General features: G+C 44.5%; 1 protein-coding gene across 1 annotated transcript in view; it reads left to right on the top strand.

Annotated features, from left to right (window-relative positions):
• The window catches only part of LOC115127314 (unconventional myosin-XVI), a 219,411-nt gene that overhangs the window by 178,177 nt on the left and 15,616 nt on the right, over nucleotides 1-25,618 (top strand). Inside the window, 12 exon segments of the mRNA XM_065017523.1 lie at nucleotides 5,060-5,162; nucleotides 9,380-9,476; nucleotides 9,556-9,817; nucleotides 19,924-20,297; nucleotides 20,496-21,116; nucleotides 21,119-21,256; nucleotides 21,259-21,288; nucleotides 21,291-21,356; nucleotides 21,359-21,395; nucleotides 21,397-21,734; nucleotides 23,020-23,172; nucleotides 24,660-24,745. Coding sequence (XP_064873595.1) covers nucleotides 5,060-5,162; nucleotides 9,380-9,476; nucleotides 9,556-9,817; nucleotides 19,924-20,297; nucleotides 20,496-21,116; nucleotides 21,119-21,256; nucleotides 21,259-21,288; nucleotides 21,291-21,356; nucleotides 21,359-21,395; nucleotides 21,397-21,734; nucleotides 23,020-23,172; nucleotides 24,660-24,745 — 2,305 coding nt within the window.

Below are 25,618 nucleotides of genomic sequence, written 5' to 3'. Positions count from 1 at the left end.
ATAAGTGTCTTATTGTTAACTCATTGTTATAAACAGTGTAATATGCTACTAACATATTTAAACAGTCCAGTCACGCTGAGTTGAGGGACAACAGAAAGAAAGGATGCAGAGAATGGCTGGTTGATTGGATTTTAATTTTAATTTTAGGCAAGTCAGTTAATTAAGAACAAATTCATATTTTCAATGACGGCCTAGGAACAGTGGGTTAACAGCCTTGTTCAGGGGCAGAACGACAGATTTTTACCTTGTTAGCTGGGGATTGGATCTTGCAACCTTTCGGTTACTAGTCCAACGCTCTAACCACTAGGCTACCTGCCGCCCCGGGATGAACAGTGAATGGATATGGATGGTGGGATAATAGACAGATCTGTATGCAGCCAAACTCTACTCTGTACCACCAGAGTTGTTTTGATGGAGGTCCATTGTAGAGTCTAATCTGTTGTTGGCAGAGCTGTAATTGAATGATGCCTGTTGTGTGTGTGTGCGTGTGTGTGCGTGTGTGACTGTATGAAGAGCAGTGGGTTTAGGGAGACATGGGATACAAAGTGGTGTGTTGCTTGTTTTTATGGGACTGTGTGTGGTTGTGTGTGTGTGTGTGGGGGGGGGGTGATTGGGTGTATGGGCGACAGTTAGGTTAGCATCACAAAGGGGTGCCAGCCCCCCGGTGAAGTTGGGTTGTCTGGCGCTGGGGTGTGTCTGAGTCTGTGTTTCGGTGTCCGGGCGTTGGTGGTTGGTCAGACTGATTCTGATGGTAATATACTAGCCTTTGGCTGCTTGTCTGAGCGGCAGGCCAATTTGCATGACTTTTGTGTTTGGCTCTGAATAACCTGTTTGCGCTGTATGTTAATCATCATTCTCAATCCCTCTGTCTCTGTGTCTCTGTGTCTCTGTCTCTCTGTGTGTGTGTGTGTGTGTGTGTGTGTGTGTGTGTGTGTGTGTGTGTGTGTGTGTGTGTGTGTGTGTGTGTGTGTGTGTGTGTGTGTGTGTGTGTGTGTGTGTGTGTGTGTGTTGTACCTTTGCTCATACGTGCGTGTTGTGTGCATGTCTATTCATGCTTGTCTGAGTCTGTTGTGTATGTCTGTTTGTGTATCCCTGTGCAGATGGGTAGAGTGGGCTCTGAAATTGTTGACAAGCGTGATAGATTACCAAAAATATATCAATGGTGGATTTGGTGTTGAAATGAGAACAAGCAGAAAATAACCCCATACCTACTGTAAAATATAGTGGTGGATCTTTGATGTTACGGGGATATTTAGCTTCCACTGGTCTTGAGGCCCTTGTTAAGGTCAACGGCATCATGAACTTTACCCAGTACCAGGATATTTCAGCCAAAGACCAGGTTGCCTCTGCCGGGAGGCGGAAACTTGGCATCAAGTAGATCTTCCAGCAAGACAATAACCCCAAGCACACATCAAATCCACAATGAAAAACATATTTGGTCACAAAATCAAGGATTTATTTGGACAGGGAAGCTACATTTTTTAATTTGGCTCTATACTCCAGTATTTTCGATTTGAGATCAAATATTTTGAGGTGACAGAGTATGTTCATACATATCTGTTTTACCATTTAGAAATGAATGGACTTTATGTATCTAGTCACCATTTGAAGGTGTCATAAGTATTTGGACAAATTCACTTGGTAAAGACAGAATAAAGTCTCCAGGACCTGATTTGGAAGCTCCTCTATTCCTGTTTTTTGAGCATGTTTTGTGCCTGTTTAGCTGTGTGTGTGTGTGTGTGTGTGTGTGTGTGTGTGTGTGTGTGTGTGTGTGTGTGTGTGCGCGCGTGTCTGTCTTTGTCTCTGCGCACGCGTGCTTACACTCCAAGGCCATGTTTACTTAAACATAGAAAGAGGAGTCTGCAGAGTCACAAAGAGTCCATTCACCCTGGCCTGTCTGTCTGTCTGTCTGTCTGTCTGACTCTCTCTCTTTCTCTCTCTCTCTCTCTCTCTCTCAACATACGTTTAGAATGAATGGATGGATGCAGCCATGGATGGTGGGAGGGATGTCGAGTGTAGGGTTGACGAAAATGCAGACTTCAAAGATCTCTCTCATTATTTCCCTCACCTTCTCGCTCTCTCCGATTCTTGTTTTTCCCTGTCAGTGTTTTTCTCTAATCTCTCTCTCATCCTCTCCTCTCCCTCATTCTTAGTGTTTCTGTATTTCCACTCCCTTTCTCCCTCTTCTCCTTCTCCCTGTTTGTCTTTTTATTTTCTTTGCTCCATCGTTCCCTCACTCTCTCAAGGCCCTTCAGTAAACCAGATGACAAGTTTATAAATCAATCGTTGATCCTAAGGCCAACATGCCATCACACACACACACAAACAAACAAACACACACACACACACTTACATACATTCTTCTTCTGAGTCATGCAGGTCGCACCACTAAGTCGCAGTGACCGCCAGAGGCCAATTGCATTAGCCTAGACTGCTCAGCTGCAGTGATTTATGGCTAAATCAATTTTATTGTTGCTTTTATTTGTCGTTTATGATGTTTTGTGGCCAGGTCAGGAAACACCAATTGAACTTTGAACTTGAAACCTTGCCCGTTTCATGGATGTCTGTTGTTTTCCTTTCTGATATGTTTTTTTACTAGCAAACATTTCCTCAGGTCAGGAGTTAGATCTTAAAATGTGGAAGTAAAATGAGTGTTATTGGATAGACTTTAGTCTAGCTGTCCATATTTTTTCCAAGGTTTCTGATTGAACCCACACGCTATAATGCGTAATCGGTGACCAATATCATTAAATTCCAACTGAACTCACTGTGGATGAAGAACTCTTGCCTAGTAAGCAAAGCCTGTAAGCTACACTGATGTCATGTGATTAATGTGACCAACCATTAGGGCTTCAGAGAGTGGGTTAGAGTACAGAAATCACCATCCTGCTTTTACTGCCTTTGTGACAGTTAATATTTGGGGGCCGCTGAAGGGCCCTTGGTCATGTAGGCCAGACTCTTATCAGAGGTGCTATTTCACTTCGTTGACTCCATATGACACAGCCCCCCTGGGTATTGTAAAATTGGGGGCCATCAATAGTTTTCATATTCTTACAGGAGAGGTTGTGAGTTTACAGAGATCCTTTGTGTTTTATGGGTCCTGTGGGACACCGTAGCGCTGTCTGTCGGCCTGTACATTAGCTTACAGAGTTAGGCAGAGTTCAGAGGGAACCCACTTCTCTAAATCAAACACACACTAAAATATACACACACACACACACACACAAACACAGTATAGATGTGTACACAGCAGGTTCGTCTCGTCAGGACCTCTCCAGACTATTCTAAACCGCCCTATGCTGCTCTTTCACCCCCCACACACACACACACAATTAACAACACAAGTGGTTTATATCTCTGACCATCTGCTCATTATGTTTGCCTCATTTAACAGGGACATTCTGTGACATCATTACACAGGGACAGTCTGTCTGTCTGTCTGTCTGTCTGTCTGTGGACTCTGGATCACACATCAGATGGAGGGGAAGCAGTACTTCAGATCACACAGAGAAGTCAGACGAACAAAGGATTGTAATTGGATAAAGGCTCCTATTAACCTGTCATTAGACCTTAGGGCCTACACTAGTATGTAGCTCTGACCTGGACAATGTGCTCTGGGTAGAAGTCAACCTTAACCACTTATCTAGAATCAGCTGAGCTTACCTTTACTACATCTTAACTTTAGGGGAGAAAATGCAAGACTGACCTAAGAGCAGTGTACATGGGTAACTATCTGATTTCGAACAATGCATAACAGCTGTTTATTGCTGGAATGATTACCACACATCTGTTGAGTATTGGTATGCACACCCTTTTCTGTGGGCTTTTCCACAAATTGATGTACATTGATGTACGTTATTCATGTTGTTAAAGTTGTCCAGACATCTCTTACCAGCGTTCACTCCACTCAAACACAGAGGATCAAAGGCTGTGTCTCTAACCACACAATGGAGCTCCTCTTTGACCAAAACAACCCCTCCCCCTCTTCCAACTGACCTCTCACAGAAGCGGTAGCCCCTGGCAACACCAATAGGAACAGATGCTGTGGTACTGGCCCACCTTTTGACCCCCACTGACTTATGAACCCTCTTGTTTGTGAATGGGCGGGTCATCCGATAGGCCCCACCAGAACCATATAGAGTTTCTGGGCCTCACAAAAACCGCCTGAGGTAAGGCTCGTTTTGAACCACAAATCTAGGATCAGATTGCCCCGGCCCCAATCCTCGCTTTACCATAGATGTGATTATGAAAATCACTGTCCTTACCGAATAAACACATGATTTCACATGAAAAATTGTATTTCACGTGAAATTTCAAAAAATATTTGTCCCTGGAACGTCACACATATTTGACACACTATTATACATTGTTTATATGTTGTTTATATATATTTTATATATTGTTTATATGTATTAATACAGTAGTTATTATTCAACATGACCTCACCTGGGATTTGAAATCACAGCATCTTGGTTCACGGCATTCCGATCTTCCTGCTACTCTGATCAAGAACTGATTTCACCTGTATTCCTACCCTTTGGATTTCAAAGGAAATATCAGCTCTGTTAAAAATACACTCAAGAAAAGCTATTATACTATTCAGGAGTAATGTTAAAACAGAATAATATGCACCACCAACATTAGACAACTGTACAGAAAAAACAACATTTTTTAAATAAGAAAATGTAATCCATGATGTGAAAGAATAGTCAGATGAACTAATAACTAAAATAGCAGTGCAGATGGCACTCATCTAACTCTCATAAATGGAATTGTGTTTTCACATGTGAAAATCGGAAATGGAGTATCACATCAACAACTTTCACATGTGAAAATCTAACTCTGTTACATGTTATCACATTGACATCACATAAGAACACGTGATCAAAACAACAAACGTGGGTTTTTTTCTGCAAGGGTGGCTGGGGACATTCAGCTTACTTCTTACAAACACCAAGACCGTGTCACACTGAAATCCTTTCCCTCCATATGTTACATATGTATTGTTCCCAATGTAATAAGATGTGTGCTGATGGTTTCTCTATTGTGTGTGTCTCAGGTACAGAGACCTAGTGGACACCACTCTAGCTGGCAAAAAGAAGCTGTCCTCGGAGGAGAAATGTTGCTTTGTTCTGCAGCAGTGTAAACTCCAAGGATGGCAGGTGTGTAGCGGTGTCACTGCTCCCCTATTCTCTCTCTCTCTCTCTCTCTCTCTCTCTAGACACTCTCTCTACACACTCTCTCTACACACGCTCTCTACACACTCTCTCTACACACTCTCTCTACACACTCTCTCTACACACTCTCTCTACACTCTCTCTCTACACACTCTCTCTCTACACACTCTCTCTCTACACACTCTCTCTACACACTCTCTCTCTACACTCTCTCTCTACACACTCTCTCTCTCTCTCTCTCTCTCTCTCTCTACACACACTCTCTCTACACACACTCTCTCTACACACTCCCTCTCTACACACTCTCTACACACTCTCTCTACACTCTCTCTCTCTCTCTCTCTCTCTCTCTCTCTCTCTCTCTCTCTACACACACTCTCTCTACACACTCTCTCTCTACACACTCTCTCTCTACACACTCTCTCTCTACACACACTCTCTCTACACACACTCTCTCTACACACTCTCTCTCTACACTCTCTCTCTACACACTCTCTCTCTACACACTCTCTCTCTCTCTCTCTCTCTACACACACACACTCTCTCTCTCTCTCTCTCTCTCTCTACACACACTCTCTCTACACACACTCTCTCTACACACTCTCTCTCTACACACTCTCTCTCTACACACTCTCTCTCTACACACTCTCTCTACACACTCTCTATCTACACACTCTCTCTCTACACACTCTCTCTCTACACACTCTCTCTCTACACAACACTCTCTCTACACACTCTCTCTCTACACACTCTCTCTCTACACACTCTCTCTCTACACACTCTCTCTCTACACACACTCTCTCTACACACACTCTCTCTACACACTCTCTCTACACACTCTCTCTCTACACACTCTCTCTCTACACACTCTCTCTCTACACACTCTCTCTCTCTCTACACACTCTCTCTCTCTACACACTCTGCTCAAAAACAAAGTATGGGAAGATAAATCATTTGAGCCCAGAATGAAATACTTTGAAATACCACAGACTCCTCATTAAACCCTACAGCTGCCCCCCAAACAACCCAACTAGCCTTCACACGCACACACACTAGAGTCCTACATGGGTCAGTTGTTGTTGGAGCCGCACCCATCCCGCGTTGGCCACATCAGTTCTGAGCCCCACCCAATACCCAACGTCAGAACAGATTTTTCTTCACAATCCGTCACACAAGCATGGAATTGTTTTAAGAGCCGATCTGCCGATCTGTTACCCGCCATACTGTATGACTAACATCAATTTAATGAATTGTTTTCATGATTCCTGAGTAGTGGTCAATGTTTCCTTTGAATTAATTTGTCTGCATGTCTATTCAACATTTGGATAAAAGTAAACCATGCAATGAATTAAAAACGACAGTCTATCTTTTTATTTTCACAATGCAATGCGTCACATTGACAACTTAAATCGATTTGAGAAAAATGGCCTTCTAATTAGCCTTCTTACCTAATGAAAGCATATAGGTGACATAAAAAACACTATATCTTTACATTATTGTTTCGATAATCACAAAGTTGAAATTAAATATAAATAAACTATTCCCAGAATTAAAAATAGGCTGCAAAAATCGTCTACATTTATTTAGTAGCATAAAGGGCTACTCAAACTTTTACCAGCCGCACCGGTTTAGACTTTACGTATATGGCCTGCTATGGTCTAAATGGACGAACGCCTGAATAACGTAGGCTAATAATGAACTGATAATGAACTGAATTACATATCATAAATAAATACCTGATTGCACTTTTTTTAGGCTGTGTTGTTGTCCTTCCAAAGCGGGGATTTCACTCATGTAGCACCTGTTTCCAAAGTGGTATAGCCTATTCCACCATCATAACCTCTCTTTTGATTTCTCTGGCTTGGCCTACATTAACCATTTTTACCTGAGGTAGGCTAGCCAGGGAAAGTAAACTTGGCTATGTGTCATTGCCTATTTTCATACGGGGGGAAGGAACATAAGCTCTCCACGTGGACAATTAGAATGTTTGAACACAAATAATGGACAGTTTCCTGCTCCACACTCTCTCAATAAGTGCGTTACTGTAACCTTGCCGCTCACAGAATGGAATTTGCAACACAACAAGCTACTCAGTTTTTAAAAAGCGGAGGCCCTATTATCTTGGTTTTTTTAAATGTCCGACGCGCAGTGTAATTGTTCTGAACCCGCGGTTTAAAATAATGTTTTTATTCCACCCGCCATCTGATTGTTTTGCGGGTGACGCACGGGGAACACTGGGTATCCGCCCGGATGCAGGACTCTAACACACACACACACACACCAATCAGCAGTCTGGAGCGGCCAATGACATCTCCCCCCCTTCCCTGTGTGTGTGACCTCTTTGTTTCACAGTGACTCCCGGCTCACACACACGCACACGCTCTCTCACAATGCCTCCCAGACACATTGTCACACGCACCCAGGCCCACACACATACATTTCTGAGAAGTAGTGTGTATTTTAAATTATTTATTTGATTTATTTCACCTTTATTTAACCAGGTAGGCTATTTGAGAACATTTGCAACTGTGACCTGGCCAAGATAAAGCATAGCAATTCGACACATACAACAACACAGAGTTACACATGGAATAAACAAACATAGTCAATAATACAGTAGAACAAAAGAAAACAAAAAGTCTATATACAGTGAGTGCAAATGAGGTAAGATAAGGGAGTTAAGGCAATAAATAGGCCATGGTTGAGAAGGAATTACAATATAGCAATTAAACACTGGAATGGTAGATGTGCAGAAGATGAATGTGCAAGTAGAGATACTGGGGTGCAAAGGAGCAAGATAAATTAATAAATACAGTATGGGGATGAGTTAGGTAGATAGATGGGCTGTTTACAGATGGGCTATGTACAGGTGCAGTGATCTGTGAGCTGCTCTGACAGCTGGTGCTAAAAGCTAGTGAGGGAGATATGAGTCTCCAGCTTCAGAGATTTTTGCAGTTCGTTCCAGTCATTGGCAGCAGAGAACTGGAAGGAAAGATGACCAAAGGAGGAATTGGCTTTGGGGGTGACCAATGAGATATACCTGCTGGAGCGCGTGCTATGAGTGGGTGCTGCTATGGTGACCAGTGAGCTGAGATAAGGCCTAGCAGAGACTTGTAGATAACCTGTAGCCAGTGGGTTTGGCAACGAATATGAAGCGAGGGCCAACCAACGAGAGCGTACAGGTCGCAATGGTGGGTAGTGTATGGGGCTTTGGTGACACAACAGATGGCACTGTGATAGACTGCATCCAGTTTGTTGAGTAGAGTGTTGGAGGCTATTTTATAGATGACATCACTGAAGTCGAGGATCGGTAGGATGGTCAGTTTTAAGAAGGTATGTTTGGCAGCATGAGTGAAGGATGCTTTGTTGCGATATAGGAAGCCAAGTCTAGATTTAATTTTGGATTGGAAATAGTTAATGTGAGTCTGAAAGGAGAGTTTACAGTCTAACCAGACACCTAGGTATTTGTAGTTGTCCACGTATTATAAGTCAGAGCCGTCCAGAGTAGTGATGCTGGACGGGCGAGCAGGTGCGGGCAGTGATCGGTTGAATAGCATGCATTTAGTTTTACTTGCGTTTAAGAACAGTTGGAGGCCACGGAAGGAGAGTTGTATGGCATTGAAGCTCGTATGGAGGTTAGTTAACACAGTGTCCAAAGAGGGGCCAAAGGTATACAGAATGGTGTCGTCTGCGTAGAGGTGTATCAGAGAATCACCAGCAGCAAGAGCAACATCATTGATGTATACAGAGAAGAGAGTCGGCCCGACGATTGAACCCTGTGGCACCCCCATAGAGACTGCCAGAGGTCCGAACAACAGGCCCTCCGATTTGGCACACTGAACTCTATCAGAGAAGTAGTTGGTAAACCAGGCGAGGCAATCGTTTAAGAAACCAAGGCTGTCGAGCCTGCCAATAACAATGTGGTGATTGACAGAGTCGAAAGCCTCGGCCAGGTCAATGAAGACGGCTGCACAGTTATGATGTCGTTCAGGACCTTTAGCGAGGCTGAGGTGCACCCATAGGAATGAGTAGTTTGGGTGTGTTGGAGCGTATCGGCCCCTTGGCCTGTGCACCTGTCAGGACACATGTATAACTACAACAAACTTAATGAATCTTGAATCTGACTGAACACCAATCCTCCACCTGTCTGTCTGTCTGTCTGTCTGCCTGTCTGCCTGTCTGCCTGTCTGTCTGTGTCTCAGATGAGCAGTAGTAAGGTGTTTCTGAGGTACTGGCAGGCTGACCAGCTCAATGACCGCTGCCACCAACTACACAGGAAGATCATCACCTGCCAGAAAGGTACAACACAACTTGCATCCATGTTTGTGTGTGTGTGCGCGTGTATTATTAACCCCTCTCTCCCTCTATCCTCTGTCAGTGATCCGTGGCTGGCTCGCCAGACAGCGTGTGCATCGTAGACTGTCATCTCAACAGACGGAGGACTGCAGTGTCCAGAGGTTCCTCCAGGGGGCAGAAGACCAGGGCCTGCACACCTACGACCACCTGGTCATCCAGAACGCCACCGACATCGCCCGCGAAAGTGACCACCAGCGCTGCCATGGCAACGGGTCACACGGCAACAGCCCGCCCCTCGGGGACAGGCCCGAGCCAGTTGGGAAAGAGGAGGACACACCCAAGAGGTAAGAGACCAACCCTTTCAACCCTCATGGAGAGGTCGCTCATGGTGGTTTTGTGTTTCTTCATTGGTTTGAAGCTAGTTATATAATGATTTAGACTATATTCTGTAGCTGTTGCATCAATGTAAGTAATTCTAAACCAACACAAACACTATAAGGATTTCAAGGTCACAAGGTGTGTGTGTGTGTGTGTGTGTGTGTGTGTGTGTGTGTGTGTGTGTGTGTGTGTGTGTGTGTGTGTGTGTGTGTGTGTGTGTGTGTGTGTGTGTGTGTGCCTGTGTGTGTGCCTGTGTGTGTGCCTGTGTGTGTGTGTGTGTGTGTGCCTGTGTGTGTGTGCCTATGTGTGTGCACAATGTGTGTGCACAATGTGTGTGTCATGTGATGTGAGTAATGGTGTCATTGAGCCCGTGCTGGCTGGTGGCTTTAATTGCATATGATGATTGATAGTAGGGTAATGAGATAAACCATCAGCATGTGGTAATGTTTCAATGCTGTCGCTGTGATGACACTCTGGTCTCCTTGTCTTATAGCTGCAGCGCATTACACAGCTTATATTTGGCATCGTTTGAAATGTAAGACGGCCACCAAGCATTTTGGACTATCTTTTTAAATGTAGGCACTAGGGAAGGAGAGAGGCTGTCATTTTAGAATGTATTCTAAAATGAGATGGTGCTGAAGAACGTGGCTGGCGTTTTACATTCTCCCAACCAATTGTGATGTTTTTTTTGTTTTGTGTAACTTTAAAAAAAACGTATTGTGTACATAATGTTGCTGCAATCGTCTCTTATGACAGAAAATAACGTCTGGACATCAGAACAGCGATTACTCACCGTGGACTGAAAGAAACTTCTTCCTTTAACGAGTCCGACGAGAAGGATATCCTGCTTTCACTGGAACAGGCCCGGATCCTCACCTTTTGCGTGAAGAAAAGACACAGGAAAAGGGGCCACAGATCAGGCATCCTTCTAAAGATCCATAGGCGAGTGATTAAACTCCCGCTGCCATCCGTTCTTCTTGCTAACGTGCAATCATAAAATTGTTGACCTACGATTAAGATATCTTACCAACCGGACATTAAAAACTATAACATCTTATGTTTCACCGAGAGATACGGACAATATAGAGCTAGCGGGATGTTTCATGTACCGGCAGAACAGAGAGGTTACCTCTGGTAAGACGAGGGGTGGGGGTGTGTTTTTATTTGTCAATAACAGCTGGTGCGCGATGTCTAACATTAAAGAAGTCTCAAAATATTGCTCGACTGAGGTGTAGAGTACCTTATGATAAGCTGTAGACCACACTATCTACCAAGAGAGTAGCTGTCTATTTTCCACCACAGAACCAAGCTGGCCCTAAGACCGCTCTCAACCAACTCTATAAGGCCATGAGCAAAGAAGAAAATGCTCACCCAGAAGCGGTGGTCCTAGTGGCCGGGGACTTCAATGCAGGCAAACTTAAATCAGTTTTACCAAATTTTTGCCAGCACATGTGCAACCAGAGAAAAAAAATCCTAGACCACCTTTACTCCACACAAAGAGATGCATACAAAGCTCTACCCCACCCTGATTCCTGCTTACAAGCAAAAACTAAAGCAGGAATTACTAGTAACTCGCTCAATACGGAAGTGGTCAGATGACGAATACGCTACACTACAGGACTGTTTTGCTAGCACAGACTGGAATATGTTCCAGGATTCATCTAATGTCATTAAGGAGTACACCACATCAGTCAGCGGCTTCATCAATAAGTGCATCGACTACATAGTCCACAAAGTGAGTGTACGTACATATCCCAACCAGAAGCCATGGATTACAAGCAACATCCGCATCAATCTAAAGGCTAGAGCTGTCGCTTTCAAGGAGAGGGAAACTAATCAGGATGCTTATCAGAAATCCCGCTATGCCCTCTGACGAACCATCAAACAAGCAAAGAGTCAATACAAGATTAATATTGAATCCTACTACACCAGCTCTGACGCTCGTCGGATGTGGCAGAGCTTGAAAACGGTTATGGACTACAAAGGGAACCCAGACACAAGCTGCCCAGTGATGTGATCCTACCAGACGAGCTAAATGCATTTTATGCTCGCTTCGGGGCAAGCAACACTGAAGCATGCACGAGAGCACCAGCTGTTCTGGATGACTGTGTGATTACGCTAACGGTAGCCAATGAGAACAAAACCTTTAAACAGGTCAACATTCACAAACCCGCTGGGCCAGACATATTACCAGGACGTGTACTCAAAGCATGCGCAGACCAACTGGCAAGTGTCTTCACTGACATTTTCAACCTCTCCCTGACCGAGTCTGTAATACCTACATGTTTCAAGCAGACCACCATAGTCCCTGTGCCCAAGGTAGCAAAGGTACCCTGCCTAAATGATTACCGCCCCGTGGCACTCACGTAGGTAGCCATGAAGTGCTTTGAAAGTCTGGTCATGGCTCACATCAACGGCATCCTCCCGGGAACCCTAGACCCACTCCAATTCGCATACCACCCTAACAGATCCACAGATGATGCCATCTCAATTGCACTCCACACTGCCCTTTCTCACCTGGACTAAAGGAACACCTATGTGAGAATGCTGTTCATTGACTACAGTTTAGCATTCAACACCATAGTGCCCATGAAGCTCATCACTAAGCTAAGGACTCTGGGACTAAACACCTCCCTCTGCAACTGGATCCTGGACTTCCTGACGGGCCGCCCCCAGGTGATAATAGTATGCAACAACACGTCTGCCCCACAGATCCTTAACACAGGGCCCCCTCAGGGGTGTGCACTTAGTCCCCTCCTGTACTCCCTGTTCACCCATGACTGCGTGGCCCAACACGACTCCAACACCATCATTATGGTTGCTGACAACATAACAGTGGTAGAATAAGTAGAAGAAGTAGAATAAGAATAAGGAGCCTGATTACCGACAACGATGAGACGGCCTATAGGGAGGAGGTTAGAGAACTGGCAGTGTGGTGCCAGGACAACAACCTCTCCCTCAATCTGAGCAAGACTAAGGAGCTGGTGGTGAACTACAGGAAAAGGCGGGCCGAACAGGCCACCATTAACATCGATGGGGCTGTAGTGGAGCGGGTCGAGAGTTTCAAGTTCCTTGGTGTCCACATCACCAATGAACTATCATGGTCCAAACATACCAAGACAGTCGTGAAGAGGGAATGACAAAACCTTTTCCCCCTCAGGAGACTGAAAATATTTGGCATGGGTCCCCAGATCCTCAAAAGGTTCTACAGCTGCACCATTGAGAGCATCCTGACCGGTTCCATCACCGCCTGGTATGGCAACTGCTCGGCATCTGACCATAAGGCGCTACAGAGGGTAGTGCGAAAAGCCCAATACATCACTGGGGCCAAGCTTCCTGCCATCCAGAACCTATATAATAGGCGGTGTCAGAGGAAAGCCCACAAAATTGAGACTCCAGTCACCCAAGTTATAGACTGTTTTCTCTGCTACCGCACGTCAAGCGGTACCGGAGCGCTAAGTCTAGGACTAAGAGGCTCCTCAATTACTTCTACCTCAAAGCCATAAGACTGCTGAACAATTAATAAAATCGCCTCCGGACAATTTACAATGACCCTCCTCCCTTTTGTACACTGCTGCTACTCGCTGTTTATTATCTATGCATAGTCACTTCACCCCTACCTACATGTACAGATTACCTCAACTATCCTGTATCCCTGCACACTGACTCGGTACCGGTTCCCCCTGTATATAACCTCATTATTGTAATTCTTATCGTGTTACCTTTTTGTCATTACTTTTTGTTTTTGTCTGCTTGGTAAACATTTTCTTAACTCTTCTTGAACTACACTGTTGGTTAAGGGCTTGTAAGTAAGCATTTCACGATAAAGTCTACACCTGTTGTATTCGGCGCATGTGACAAATCAAGTTTGATTGGATTTTATTCCTGTATTCCTTCTGAATATGCTAATAAGATAGCGATAAGCCTCCAATTGGCCTGTCTGATTGTGTTTGAAAATACAATTCTATTATTATACCTTTATTTCAACAAGGAACACTTACTGAGACCAAGGTGTCTTTTACAGCTGGGCCCTGCGTACACATGTTTACGCATACAGTTTAGGTACAATAATTAAGAAACTACACAAGACAAACAAAACGATCACAGATAACACAAAATAATATAGCAGCAGATTGTTACATTTACACACAGGTTATTCCCCTAACAGGTTATTCCCCTAACAGGTTATTCTCCTAACAGGTTATTCCCCTAACAGCACAAGAACTTGCATTACCCAAAACAGTTACAAGCAATACAAAAACAAATCCTCCAATAAATGTTTAAAATGGGCGACAGGGGGACAAGAGTCTCAAGTTTAAGTTTAGTCTGCAGACTATTCCATAGGCAAGGAGCGTAACAGGAAAAGGCAGCCATACCCAACTCTGTGGAAATCAGATTGGCCTCAAGTGTAATTCATATTTGAGACCTGGTTTTAGGAATTATAATTCTAATGTTGACGAGTGATGATAAATAAGAAGATTGTCTATAAAGCACTTCTGAATAAACTAACACGAGAGCATGTTGTTCTCGTCTCATGAACAGCGAAGTCCAACCCACATTTTGATATCAAACACAGTGGTGAGTTCTGTAGGTATCACCCGTAATAAACCTAAGTGTGCAATGATAAGTAGCATCCAGCGATTTAAGTGTGGATGCCGTAGCATGCATGTAGATAATATCCCCATAATCTATAACAGACATGAACGTAGCTTGCACAATTTGTATTCTATTTGTAGAGAACAAACATGTCCTGTTTCTATAGAGGAAGCCTAGCTTAATTTTTAGCCGTTTACAAAGTTTGTTAACATGCATTTTAAAAGACAGTTCATCATCCAACCATATCCCTAAGTATTTATATGCAGAGACCTGATTAATTCTAGAGCCATCTGAGCTCGTAAGTGCAAGTGTATTTTCAACCAACTTTTGAATCTATTAAAAATCATAAAACGTGTTTTCTTTGCATTTAAAACAAGTTTCAGCTGTATAAAATACCCTTGTAATATCTTCAAATCTGTCTCCAATAGTGATAATGCTTGGTCAGCCGTTGAAGCGATAGAGTACATGATAGTGTCATCAGCATATAAATGAATTTTATATTGGTTTTAGTAGCATTTAGTACAATCTTCAGGTCAACAAATGCTTTCTGCAAGGTAGTAAAAGCAGATTGAAGAGTCAACAGATCCTGAGCTGCTTTATGGGCAGTAGCGTATACAACAGTGTCATCTGCATACGGATGGAAGTCACGGTTTTGTACAGATAGACCATTGCTGTTAATATGAATAGTGAAAAGAACTGTACGCAAGAATCGAACACCAGGCAGCCCAATCTAAGCCAATCGTTTCTGAAAATGAAAAGGGTGATCCACAGAGTTGAACGCCTTGGACAGGTCAATGAAGAGGGCAGTGCAGTGTTTCTTCGTATCTAAACAATTTATGAAATCATTTAAAACCATAGAAGTAGCAGAGATGGTACTATTACCTGGTCTGAACCCTGGCTATTTTACATTGAGAAAGGATGTAGCAGTTAAAAGGGATCTGAGCCGAGTAATAATCAATGATTCTAGGATTTTTCCCAGGCAAGAGAGTTTGGAAATTGGATGATAATTATTTACATCACTTGGGTCGTCACCTTTATGTAGAGGAAGCACATGGTCCGCCTTCCAAACTCTAGGGATAGTACTCAATATAATTGTCAAGTAAAACATGTGTTAATGCTTCAGCAATCAATGGAGCAGAAAACTGTGATAAGAAGGGATCAAGCATATCAGCCCCAGTAGATATATTTTTTTTTACATCAATCATAAGGTGTTTTTACAATACATCAGAAGTAGACTGTTGCTCCAGAGAAAACAAGGATTCACTGGGGGTTGTCTTGTCCTCTATCAAGTCGACTGGCAGCTGGGAGAGGGACGAGCAGTTTACTGACTGACCCGGGTCTATTAAACCAAGATTTCTTTCAAACAAAAATGTTTGATTTAAAGCATGACTTATCTCATTTAAAAAAAAAAATATGTCAGAGTTCAGTATAACTTGCTTGGGTAGGGAAGGAGACATTTCCACACTTTAGCACCTTAACTGTTTTCCAAAATTTAGATGAATCACCAGCAGTCAGCGATATAACTTAGGATGTAGCTTGATTTAGGCTTTTTTTTTTACTAAGGACATGCATTTATTTCTCAGTTCCCTGAAAAGCTGCCAGTCCACAACAGCATCAGTTAGTCTAAAGGGATTTTATACATTTTTTTATTTTTAGCGTTTAAACGGAGCCTGTTTATCTGCCTGTGGTATGAAAATAGATGAGAAGTGCTCAAAAGCAAATTCAGGATCACTTGATGGAGAAAAGTTCTGAAAAGTACAAGTCATGGATAAACGCTTGGGGAGAAAAGTTCTGAAAAGTATAAGTCATGGATAAACGCTTGGGGAGAAAAGATACATTTTAAAAATGTATCTTCCTAATAATGTGAATTATGCTGTCTAGTTTTTCAAATACAGGCTATGGGAGAATGACCACAAAGGTCACCTGCAAACACACCTATGGGGGTTATTTGTGAGAATTATATCTAATAATGAAGATATATCTATATTTTTCACATTTAACCGAGTGGGGTTTATGATTAGCTGGGTTAGATTAAGATCAAGACAAGTGTTCTTAAAGTTATCTGAGATAGGTATCAGCCAGTCCAGGCTAAAGTCACCTAAGACCAACAGTTCAGATGATATAAAATCTGCTAAATGACTTAAATGTAAATGTAAATGTAAATGTTTTAAAGGCTCAGCTATGATAATAGTTGCATCAACTAATACATGAAGGTTTTGGGTCATGGTCACATCTAAAACCAGGATTTCACATTTTTCTGGGGTATAGTGATATTAAGAGCACATTATGCTACAAAAGTTGATTTCACATCGCCACCCCTCCACCTTTTCTCTGCCTATCACATCTAAAAAATGTTGTAATTAGCGATGTCCTTATCCATGATCGAATAATTTAACCAAGTCTGATAAAGCAAGAATGTCTGTGTTGGTGTCATGCATCCAGATATTGATAAATTCCATCTTTGACATTTATACTCCACACATTTAAATGTAACAAACCCAGACATTTGTGTGACTTAAAAACAGCAGGGGTGTCGATATTTACCCTAACAAGGTTGTTATAAACGTCAGTGATGGCCTAGGGATAGTGGGTTAACTGCCTTGTTCAGGGGCAGAACGACAGATTCTTACCTCGGGGATTCGATCTTGCAACCTTTTGGTTACTAGTCCAACACTCTAACCACTAGGCCACCTGCCGCCCGATAAAGACAACATTGACAGAGTTACAATAACTCTTTAGCCAGACCTGAAGTGATAGCAACCTACTGAATCTACCGTATCCACGTCTCATCGTGGGTATGGGACCCGATATAATGTGATGTTTGTTTTGGTACTTCAGTTTTGCAACTTTGTGTCTATGGATTTTAGTTGATTGCTTCAGGAAGTAGCGTAGTGATATCCTTTACTTTTGCACCCGGATAGCATAGGTTGCTAATCCCTGGCAAAGAGATGTTCCTTAACATTGAGCTTCCAATGATGAGGGCAGGTCAGATCCCCCCGCTACCATATCTCCGTATCAGCGACAGGAGCCGCAGAAATCGGCTGGGGAGAAGGCCGCTCAGTGTAGAAGCTACAGCATCTGCATACCCGGTGTCTGTATGCCCTGAGGGGGTCAGTGGCTCAAAATGATTTGAGTGTTTAATATTACAACGCTGATAGAAAAAAACGGAACACTGGGGTGCGGGTCTCTTCCTCCACCTCAAACCAATCACACTACATTCACGCCTGCCAGGGGTAGAGCTGATATCATCCAACTTTTGGCTAGGTTCAAAAGGCGGTAAGCTGGGGAAATGCTCAAGATCCATAAAAGTTCCGTTACAGTCGTCTCTTTGAAAAAAGGCATCGACAAATGCGGTTAAACATGAGGCTTTCTTATTCAAAATGAAACGCTCTTCCAGATGTTTTATTTCCTAAAGTAAAGTAATGATACTCTTCTTGGCAGCATTTATTTCGTTGCATTTGACACAGATTAAGTTTTCAGAAAAGTCCTTCACTTGGTTGACATGAACATGTCACGTACATTGCATTTAATGGCCTTAAGGAGTTTTCACTGCTTTGTGTAGAAGCAGGAGAACACCCTTTACTCAATTCAGCCATTTTGCTTACCAGAATGGGAATAATTATGTTAACCCCTCTTAAAACTTCTTATGGGCCAACATCCGGTGAAATTTCAGAGTGCCAAATTCAAAATACAGAAATACTCATAATAAACATTCATAAAATATACAAGTGTTGTACATCGGTTTAAAGATTAACTTCTTGTTAATCCAGCCGCAGTGTCAGATTTAAAAAGGCTTTATGGCGAAAGCATACCATGCGATTATCTGAGGACAGCTCCCCGCTTACAAAAGCATACAAACATTTTCCAGCCAAGTAGAGGAGTCACAAAAGTCAGAAATAGCAATAAAATTAATAATTTACCTTTGATGATCTTCATATGGTTGCACTAACAAGATTCCCTGTTACACAATACATGTTTGTTTTGTTCGATAAAGTCCCTCTTTACGTCCCAAAAACTCAGTTTTGTTGGTGCGTTTTGTTCAATAATTCACTGGCTCCAAGGCGGTCAAAACATGCAGACGAATACATCCTAATAGTACAGGTAAAGTTCGTCGAAACATGTCAAACGATGTTTATAATTAATCCTCAGGTTGTCTATTGTCTAAATAATCAATAATATTTCAACCGGACAATAGCGTTTTCAATAGAAAGGAAAAACAACGAACGTCGCTCTCGGTCACGCGCGCAAAGCAGCTCTGCATTCTTCCACTGTCCTCTGACCAAAAGGTATTTTTACTCGTCGTTTTTCAAAATACAAGCCTGAAAGCATGTCTAAAGACTGTTGACATCTAGTGGAAGCCATAGGAACTGCAATCTGGGCCCTAACCCATAACATAGTCAATAGGCATTCAACAACTCACGTAAAAAAAACACTTCCTGGATGGATTTTCTTATCAGTTCTGTTAAACTCACAGACATTTTCTAAGCAGTTTTAGAAACTTCAGAGTGTTTTCTATCCAATACTACCATGTATATGCATATCCTAGCTTCTGGGCCTGAGTAACAGGCAGTTTACTTTGGGCATGTTTGTCATTCAAACTTCAAAATACTGCCCCCTACGCAAGAGAGGTTGATCCGCCCCTTTTTTCCCCCATATTTTCGCCTAAAATGACTGCCTGTAGCTCAGGACCTGAAGCAAGGATATGCATATTCTTGATACTATTTGAAAGGAAACACTTAGAAGTTTGTGGAAATGTGAAATTAATGTAGGAGAAAATAACACATTAGATCTGGTAAAAGATAATACAAAGAAAAAACCATGCGTTATTTTGTATGTTTTTGTACCATCATATTTGAAATGCAAGAAAAAGGCCATAATGTATTATTCCAGCCCAGGCACTAATTGGATTTTGTCCACTAGATGACGGCAGTGTATGTGCAAAGTTTTAGACTGATCGAATGAACCATTGCATTTCTGTTCAAAATGTTGCTTCAAGACTTCCCAAATGTGCCTAATTGGTTTATTAACAACTTTTCAAGTTCATAACTGTGCACTCTACTCAAACAATAGCATGGTATTCTTTCACTCTAATAGCTACAGTAAATTGGACAATGCAATTAGATTAACAAGAATTTAAGCTTTCTGCCAATATCAGATATGTCTATGTCCTGGGAAATTGTATTATTACTTACAACCTCATGCTAATCGCATTAGCCTACGTTAGCTCAACCGTCCCGTGGGGGACCCACCGATCTGGATTTGTATTAGATGAAAAGTAATTATATTATGGTTGTCACTCTAGAGAAGAATTCAGTTTATTATGTTTGGTTGGAACCAGGATCACACAGTGTTGGTCCATGGTGAGGGGAAGGAGAGAAAAATTGAGCAATAGAGGGAAAGAGAGGAATGGGGTTGAAAATTGTCAAATGTTCATTTATTTATCATGAGGATATTATTTCCTGCCCCCCTCCTATAGGGTTGTGGAGAAGAGCAGAAGAAACCAAGATGGCTCGGTTAGTGGGGGGAGCCGGACTATCCGCCACTTCCGCTCCAGCTCAGTGCCCATCCCCCTGGCTATGGAGAACTTGGTACATTACAGCCCTGGACCATCCATCAAAACAGCCCTGCAGCAGGTGGCCTATAACAACGAGGATGGGGGAGGAGGGCTCGCATCGCCACGGAAACAGCCTCCCCCTAAACCCAAGCGGGACCCCAACACTCGTTTGAGTGCGTCGTACGAGGCGGTCAGTGCCGGACTGACCCTGGGACCCTCGAGAGAGAGTCCCACCCCCGAAGGCTGCGGGTCGCCTGCAGGGAGCCCCCCAAAAACACAGCTGTCACCTACGGATGGTACACACAATTATGACATACTTCTCAACTATCATTACCTCAGCCGCTATGTACCCCAAATCACTGCTGTCTCCTACAGATAGTGCATATATACACCACAACACCCCAACTATTATAACCTAAGCTTCTTTGAACCCCAAAACACAGCTGTCAGTGGTGGAACTGTTGTGAACTGCTTCTCCTCTTATCTCTCCCCAGCTCTGTCCAAGCCGCGGCCCCACAGTGATGACTACACGACCATGAGGAAGGTGCCTCCTCCCAAGCCCAAGAGGAGCCCAAACACCAAGCTCACGGGCTCCTACGAAGAGATCAACGCTGCCGGCATTAACCTCCTCCAGCTGCGCCCTGCCGACGTCAAACTGGCCCTGCTGTCCCACGCTGGGGGACTGGGGGGGGTGATGCGGCACACAGCGTCTGTGGATGGCCCACAGGCGGTGACACTGAGCCTTCACCATGACCAGGATGAGGAGGATGTGTACATAGAGATGGTGGGGGCTCATGCCAGGAGTTACAGTCTGGGAGGCGGCCACCAGGACCCCCCCAACAGCCCCCAGCAGGGAGATGCCGAGGCCGTCTACGAGGAGATGAAGTACTTCCTGCCCGAGGAGGTGGGACTTCCGGTGGGAAGCACGGTTGCCATGGCGACAGCCGCTGGGAAGTTGGAGGTGTTAGGGTTGATGTTAGGGTTGAGCTTGTCTCCCTCTCAGAGTGGGGAGGGAAAGAGGGCAGGGCTGGGGGGTCTAGCCACCACTATGGAGGCCCAAACATCCGCCACCGGAGGGGCCAGCAATATCCCTGCACCCTTCCCCAACCTGCTCCCACACCGCCCCCTCTCCTGGTGTTCCCCCCCCCCGTCACCTGCTCCCCTGCGTCTGATGAGTCGCCCCTCACCCCTTTGGAGGTGAAGAAGCTGCCTGTGTTTGAAACCAACCTGAACTACGCCGGCCCAGACAGCCCCCTCTCCCCCAGTACTCCCGCCAGCGTGCTGACTCCTCCCCTCTCTCTCCATCCTCCTCCCAGACAAGCCCACTCCTCCTCTCACCCCTCCTCCTCCTCCCCCAATGCCCTGCCTCCTCCCTACCGCCCCCCTCCCACTTTCCTTTCCCCCAGAGTCCAGCATCCTCTCCCTTACCCGGGCTGCTTCCGTCACGGGAGGTGGCAGCTCGGACTCTCCCAAACCCTCCTACTCCTCCTCCTCTTCCTCCTCCTCTCATAGGGCTGGAGGAGAGAAGCCCCCTCCCTACTCTCCGGCCAAGTCCACCCGTCCAGAGCCACGCCGTTCCCACTCCTGCTCCTCCTCGCCCCTGCTGTTCAACCCAGCCAACGGGAGACCCCTGACTAGCCCTCAGCCAGCCCTGGATGAGCTCAACACCCTGTTTAGCTCTGGACGCAGCCTGCTCAAGAAGACCACTAGTGGACGCAAGATGAGGGAGGGAGGTGAGTCACAATGTATCACACACGCACACACTCAAGATCTTTCCATTGCTTCTCACACTTCTCCTGAGCTTAAAAGGTAGCTACATAACTTAGAGTGTATCCCAACAGTTATTTAACAGCGAGAAGCTCTCCCTGTCCCTCTCTCCTCTCCGGTGTCCTGGCGTTAACCTTTGTTTTTCATTAAAGATGCTCCATCACTCAGATTTATGAGGCAGCATTGGGCCGACCCTGATCACGCCTGGACACTGCCTCCGCCGTAGGGGAGGGAGAGGGGAGAGGGGAGGTGGACAGACCTCTCTATCTGATCCCTCACACACGGTCTCATACACATACATTGATCTGAATGGGGATGCCTGTTATAGTTATTATTTCTCTGTGGTCACGTGATTACTTCCGGTAGTGGTCTACATAAGGGCCCTAAACCCTTCATCTGTCCAGTGAAACCCCTGGCGTCATGGAAAGAGTCTGCATGCCAGAGGAGGCTGGTAGTCAGGGTCTTGACCGCTGTGTTATTTTGAGGGGTGATGGCGGGGGGGGATCTGAGAACGGGAGATGCTGCTGGGCTTAACGGGACAGCCTGCTTCCGTTCCCTCCCCGGCGCTAAACAGTTATCCATGACACCCGATGCTCCGGAGTGGCCCGCGGATTAGGGGAAGTATCCCAGCCATGCCTGTGACGAGCAGCCTGCTCCTCCTGTGGGATACGGGAATGCTGGAGGAATGCCATGGGGAAAGGGCAGGTGGCAACAGGGCATTCCCCCCAAAATCTTCTGTCACAGGACAAGCATTCCCTTTGATTTATGTACACACTCACACACAATTATACAAACACATACCACTCCTTAATTTACATTTTCACTCACTCACACACATAAAAAACCCTGTTCATATCACTCTCTCTCTCTCACTCACTCACTCACTCACTCACTGGCTCCTGTTGAGTGGGAGAATTCTGATGGTTATATTTAGTCCTCTTGTGACCAGGAGTCAGGCATTCCTGATATGGGACGGCAGAATTCCCATCACGCAACACATACAGACACACAACACACACACATTCTGTCTGAGAGGGTTCTCTGAGCTGGTGGGCCTGGTAAGGGGGCAGGTGATTCAGGATTATCGTCCCAGGATTCTTGGAAGCAGAAGGGGCATGGGCTATTGGGGGTCTTTTAGACAAGACTAGTATTAGACATTCAATTCAATGTATGGAAACAAACCTATGGCAGTCACATTGTAATGTGTGTGTGTGTGTGTGTGTGTGTGTGTGTGTGTGTGTGTCCTCCCAGGGTTCAACTCCAACATCAACCTGCCAGGTAGAGAGGAGCACCCAGGCTCCACCCCCACCTCCTCGTCTCCGCAGCTACAGGACAAGAACGCCAACAACCACACCCCCTCCCCAAGCCCCACTCCCATTGAGAACGGCAACCGGCTGTCCAACGGTAAGAGCCAATGTTGGGGTCAGGTGAAGCGGTGAACGATAGGGGGTAATGAGGTAGGAGGAGAAGAGAAGAGAGGAAACGATCCCAATGATTCCTTTGGTTCCTCCTCGTCTCTTCTCCTCTCTCCGTCATGATCACTGAGGGCTGATACCAATATGTCTTCTGTCACCTACATTAGCCAGCAAGGTCACATCAGTGATCCCATAGGGACATAAAGGGGACACTGTAAGACTATTGGGACATGACCAACAGTCTTTTTCAGGATGTGTAGTAGCGTACTAAATCACATATATCTTACATTATTGCATATTGCTTCTATCACATATGGCCATATCAGGCCTCTCAGACTGGTGATAACCATGAAGAAGTGATGAGGAGAGGAATCTGTTAAAAACACTAGGCCATTCTAGACACTAACTCTGGAGTTCTGAGTGTGATGAAGCCACCAGCACACCTGGAGTCTGTAATGAAGGGAGGAGGGTGGTTGTTTATAAGAGACAATTGAGGGTCATATGATCACTGTGTTTAACCTTGAGAGAGAGAGAGACCTTTATGGTTGTGAGTTCTGGGGTCCGCTCACAACCAAGAATTCACAGAATGGGACATTGCACGCAGAATTCTGCCTATTTTTATTTTACCTTTATTTAACTAGGCAAGTCAGTTAAGAACAAATTCTTATTTTCAATGACGGCCTAGGAACAGTGGGTTAACTGCCTGTTCAAGGGCAGAGCGACAGATTTGTACCTTGTCAGCTCGGGGGTTTGAACTTGCAACCTTCCGGTTACTAGTCCAACCCTCTAACCACTAGGCTACCCTGCTGCCCCAAAATCACATATACATAATATGACATTTAAAATGTCTCTAAACCTTTGGAATTTATGTGTAATGTTTACTGTACATTTTTTATTGTTTATTTCACTTTTGTTTATTATCTATTGAGTGAGTGAGTGAGTGAGTGAGTGAGTGAGTGAGTGAGTGAGTGAGTGAGTGAGTGAGTGAGTGAGTGAGTGAGTGAGTGAGTGAGTGAGTGAGTGAGAAAAGGCAGGAGGGAGAGGGGTGAAAGGAGAGGGTGAGAGGAGCGATAGAGTGGATTCCGGGAGATGAAGAATGAAAGACAGACTGAGACAGACAGAGATGAAGGGAGGCGATAGATACAAGAGAATAGACAGGAAGTATTAAATGGGTTGACCCAGAAACTGAGAGTGATTCAGTATTACAATGCAAGTCTAGAGTGACAGAGTACTTTCCTCCCCTCCACTGCAAGGCTTTCCCTTCCTCGGGTACTCTGTTTATCCATCTCTCCACTTCTGTCTTTCATAGTGGCTCCACTGGCTGATATCTTTCCCTCGTGTGTGTGTGTGTGTGTGTGTGTGTGTGTGTGTGTGTGTGTGTGTGTGTGTGTGTGTGTGTGTGTGTGTGTGTGTGTGTGTGTGTGTGTGTTTGTGTGTGTGTTTGTTTGTGTGTGTGTGTACTTGTTTTCTGTTCAGGGTCAATGGAAGATGAGGGTCACACAAAGTCAAACTCTTCCAGCTCATCGTCTCTGCACAGGCATATGGACAGCCATCACACTCAGGTAAATACACACACACACACATACAGGCACGGACACTCTGTCGGTGAGACTGTGTTGGTGGTTCCAGTAGCCCAGTTGTGTTATCTTATTTAGACCAGGTTGCCTAACCTCTCTAAATCGTGTTTTTAGAGTTGAATCTCTATGAATATGCTGGCATTACAGCACTGCCCTTTCATTGTGGAGAGTGAAACTGACGTGCCTGCCACAGACACACACACACACACACACACACACACACACACACACACACACACACACACACACACACACACAAGGATGTGTGTCAGGCCCGCTCGTTTGTTTTGGGTGTTGTTGTTTTTTCATTAAGACTAACAGTAGCAGTATTGAACTTTACTTTTAACTTGTGACGTGATCTTCCCCTAGTTCCCAAGACACTCAATGCTTGTGGTCTATGGTTACAGGACTGGATTTCATCCTCCCCCCCATCACACAGTCCCATGACTGCGTCATATAAGGCCGATCAAGGTCAAATGACCAAGTTGAGACCATGAAGCTCCTTGACACACACAGAGTTCATGTCAGTTGATAAACACACAAACACCCACACACACTTGCGCTGTGAGCCTTAATAATTAAAGTAGGGCATGAAATATTCACTCGGACAGAATCAATCCTACTGCGAGAGACGTTTGCAACACCAATAACACCTCGGCAGCAAAAGAGACACAACCCTACACCCTGACACCAGATCCTGAACTATAACTCTCTTCTCTACCACCACAACTATCTCAAACCAGTTATCTTAACACACACACACAACCACCACCACCACAAACTAGTAGAGGATACATGTGTTTTCCTGACAATGTAAACCTGACCAGGGCCCAGAGATTTTCCTGGTCAAGTTTCCTG

The sequence above is a fragment of the Oncorhynchus nerka genome, linkage group LG1 (assembly GCF_034236695.1).
Source record: "Oncorhynchus nerka isolate Pitt River linkage group LG1, Oner_Uvic_2.0, whole genome shotgun sequence".
NCBI classification, from domain to species: Eukaryota; Metazoa; Chordata; class Actinopteri; order Salmoniformes; family Salmonidae; genus Oncorhynchus; species Oncorhynchus nerka.
This window is presented reverse-complemented; position numbering and strand designations above follow the sequence as displayed.